Source organism: Protobothrops mucrosquamatus, unplaced genomic scaffold, assembly GCF_001527695.2.
Source record: "Protobothrops mucrosquamatus isolate PMUCROS unplaced genomic scaffold, P.Mucros_1.0 scaffold3682, whole genome shotgun sequence".
In the NCBI taxonomy this organism is placed as follows: Eukaryota; Metazoa; Chordata; class Lepidosauria; order Squamata; family Viperidae; genus Protobothrops; species Protobothrops mucrosquamatus.
The window spans coordinates 73,592-75,764 of NW_015389639.1; the positions used below are offsets into that span (position 1 = coordinate 73,592).

General features: G+C 57.9%; 1 protein-coding gene across 1 annotated transcript in view; it reads left to right on the top strand.

The window, feature by feature from the left end:
* The first annotated feature begins 1,219 nt into the window (after positions 1–1,219).
* Positions 1,220–2,173, top strand: part of LOC107298060 — a 6,577-nt gene continuing 5,623 nt past the window's right edge. The window contains exon 1 of the mRNA XM_015827422.1: positions 1,220–1,274. Coding sequence (XP_015682908.1) covers positions 1,220–1,274 — 55 coding nt within the window. The remainder of the gene's footprint in view (positions 1,275–2,173) is intronic.

Here is a 2,173-nt window from a genome sequence, read left to right on the forward strand (position 1 = left end):
AGCGAGCTTCTGCAAAGCGCAAATGGGTGCTACGTTCCCCCTGCCTCTTCCAAAGTGCAAACACGCGCACCTCTTCCTCCTCCTCCTCCTCCCCCTGCCTACAGCGAGCTTCTGCAAAGCGCAAATGGGCGCTACGTTCCCCCTGCCTCTTCCAAAGTGCAAACACGCACGCCTCCTCCTCCCCTGCCTACAGCGAGCTTCTGCAAAGCGCAAATGGGTGCTACTTTCCCCCTGCCTCTTCCAAAGTGCAAACACGCGCACCTCTTCCTCCTCCTCCTCCTCCTCCCCCTGCCTACAGCGAGCTTCTGCAAAGTGCAAAGGCACTGCGGCCTCCCCTCCGGCCCCGGCCAGGGTGCTGGGGCTGAAGTAGAGGTCCAGGGTGGCGGGGGCGGGCTGAGGCTGCTGAAGCGGGGCAGGGCCACCAGGAGCCTGGCAGCCAGTGAGGTGGAAGATGAAGAGGAGGAGGTGCAGGGCAAGAGAAGCAGGGGGGCTCTTCTGGTGCAAAGATGCCCTGAAAGCGTCACTTGATTCGGAAGAAGTGAGGATTGGGGCTGGAATGGGCTCACTTGGATCGGACGGGGAGCTGTCCGGATAGCCGAGCTCAGGGGCTCCCTTTGAAGAAGGGGATCCCTTCTGGTCATCCTGGGGAGAGGCACCATTCCTGGTAAATCCCCTCCCCCAAAAAATAATAAAGCGGGGGGGAACTCCTCCAAACTTTAACCAGCGCCCTCATAGAAGGCGGGCAGCGGAGGGATGGGAAACTTCCATGGAGGGATCAGAACTTCCAGCTGTTTCTGGGAGGATCTGCCGGCTCGTTGCTTTTCCCGCTCTCTCTCCTTTTGTTTGTTTTTAGGCGTGCTACTCACCTTTCCCGCCTGTTTCCTTTGCGGCCGGCCAGGCTCGTCTTTGCCTCTGCCCTGCACGGCTGTCCTGCTCACGCATGCAATCGGCCTTCGCGCCGGCACTCCTGCCAGTGCCCGCAATCTGCCCGGCCTCCCCTTTGGCCCTGGGCAGCACCTCTGCCCTGCGCAGCTGGCTGGATCAGCCTCTGCACCGCCGCCTCCGCCATAGCTCCATGAGGCAGAGGCAAGGCAGCTTAACCAGGCAGCCGCCACCCCCATGCCTTTCGCCATCCCCATTACTGCCCCCGTTGCCCCTTGTCTTTCTTCTCCCCTGCGCGGCCGGCCACTGTAGCCTCTCGCCTACTCCCAGACTGCACATGTGCGGAGAGCTGCGCATGCGCGAAGAGGAGGCAACAGTTCGGCCCAGCAATGGCTCGCATTTAGGTTTTAGGTTTTAGGTTTTATTCAATTTATACCCCGCCCTTCTCCTAGCGGACTCAGGGCGGCTTACAGCAAGTTAAAAAACAGACAAACCATACAAAATACTAAGTTTAAAATACAATTAAAATGAAATATTGATTTTTTTGCCATTTCTTTTTAAAATTATGTTAAAAACCAAATTAAAACCAAATTAAAATCAAATTAAAATATCCCTTAGGCCAGTCCCGCTAGCTGGAATAGCCATGTCTTGAGGGCGTGGCGGGAGGGGAGATCCGGAATGACCCGGATCTCTGGGGGTAATTCGTTCCATAGGGAGGGGGCTCCGACCGAGAAGGCCCTCCCCCTGGGGGTCGCCAGCCGGCACTGTCTGACTGACGGCACCCTGAGGAGACCCTCTCTGTGGGAGCATATCGGCCGATGAGAGGTAATCTGTGGCAGAAGGCGGTCTCGGAGATAACCAGGTCCGATGCCATGGCGCGCTTTAAAGATGATAATCAACACCTTGAAGCACACCCGAAAAGCCACCGGTAGCCAGTGCAGTTCGCGCAGCAGCGGCGTTACATGGGAGCGACGAGTCACTCCCATCACCGCTCGCGCGGCTGCATTCTGGACTAACTGGAGCTTCCGAGTGCTCCTCAAGGGGAGCCCCATGTAGAGAGCATTGCAGTAGTCCAGGCGGGAGGTGACAAGGGCGTGAGTAACTGTGCGCAAGGCATCCCGGTCCAGAAAAGGTCGCAACTGGCGAACCAGGCGTACCCGGTAAAACGCCCCCCTGGCCACGGCCGTCAACTGATCTTCTAGTGTCAGCCGTGGATCCAGGAGGACACCCAGATTGCGTACCCTCTCTGAGGGAGCCAAAGTTTCGCCCCCTATAGTCAGCGACGGAGTCA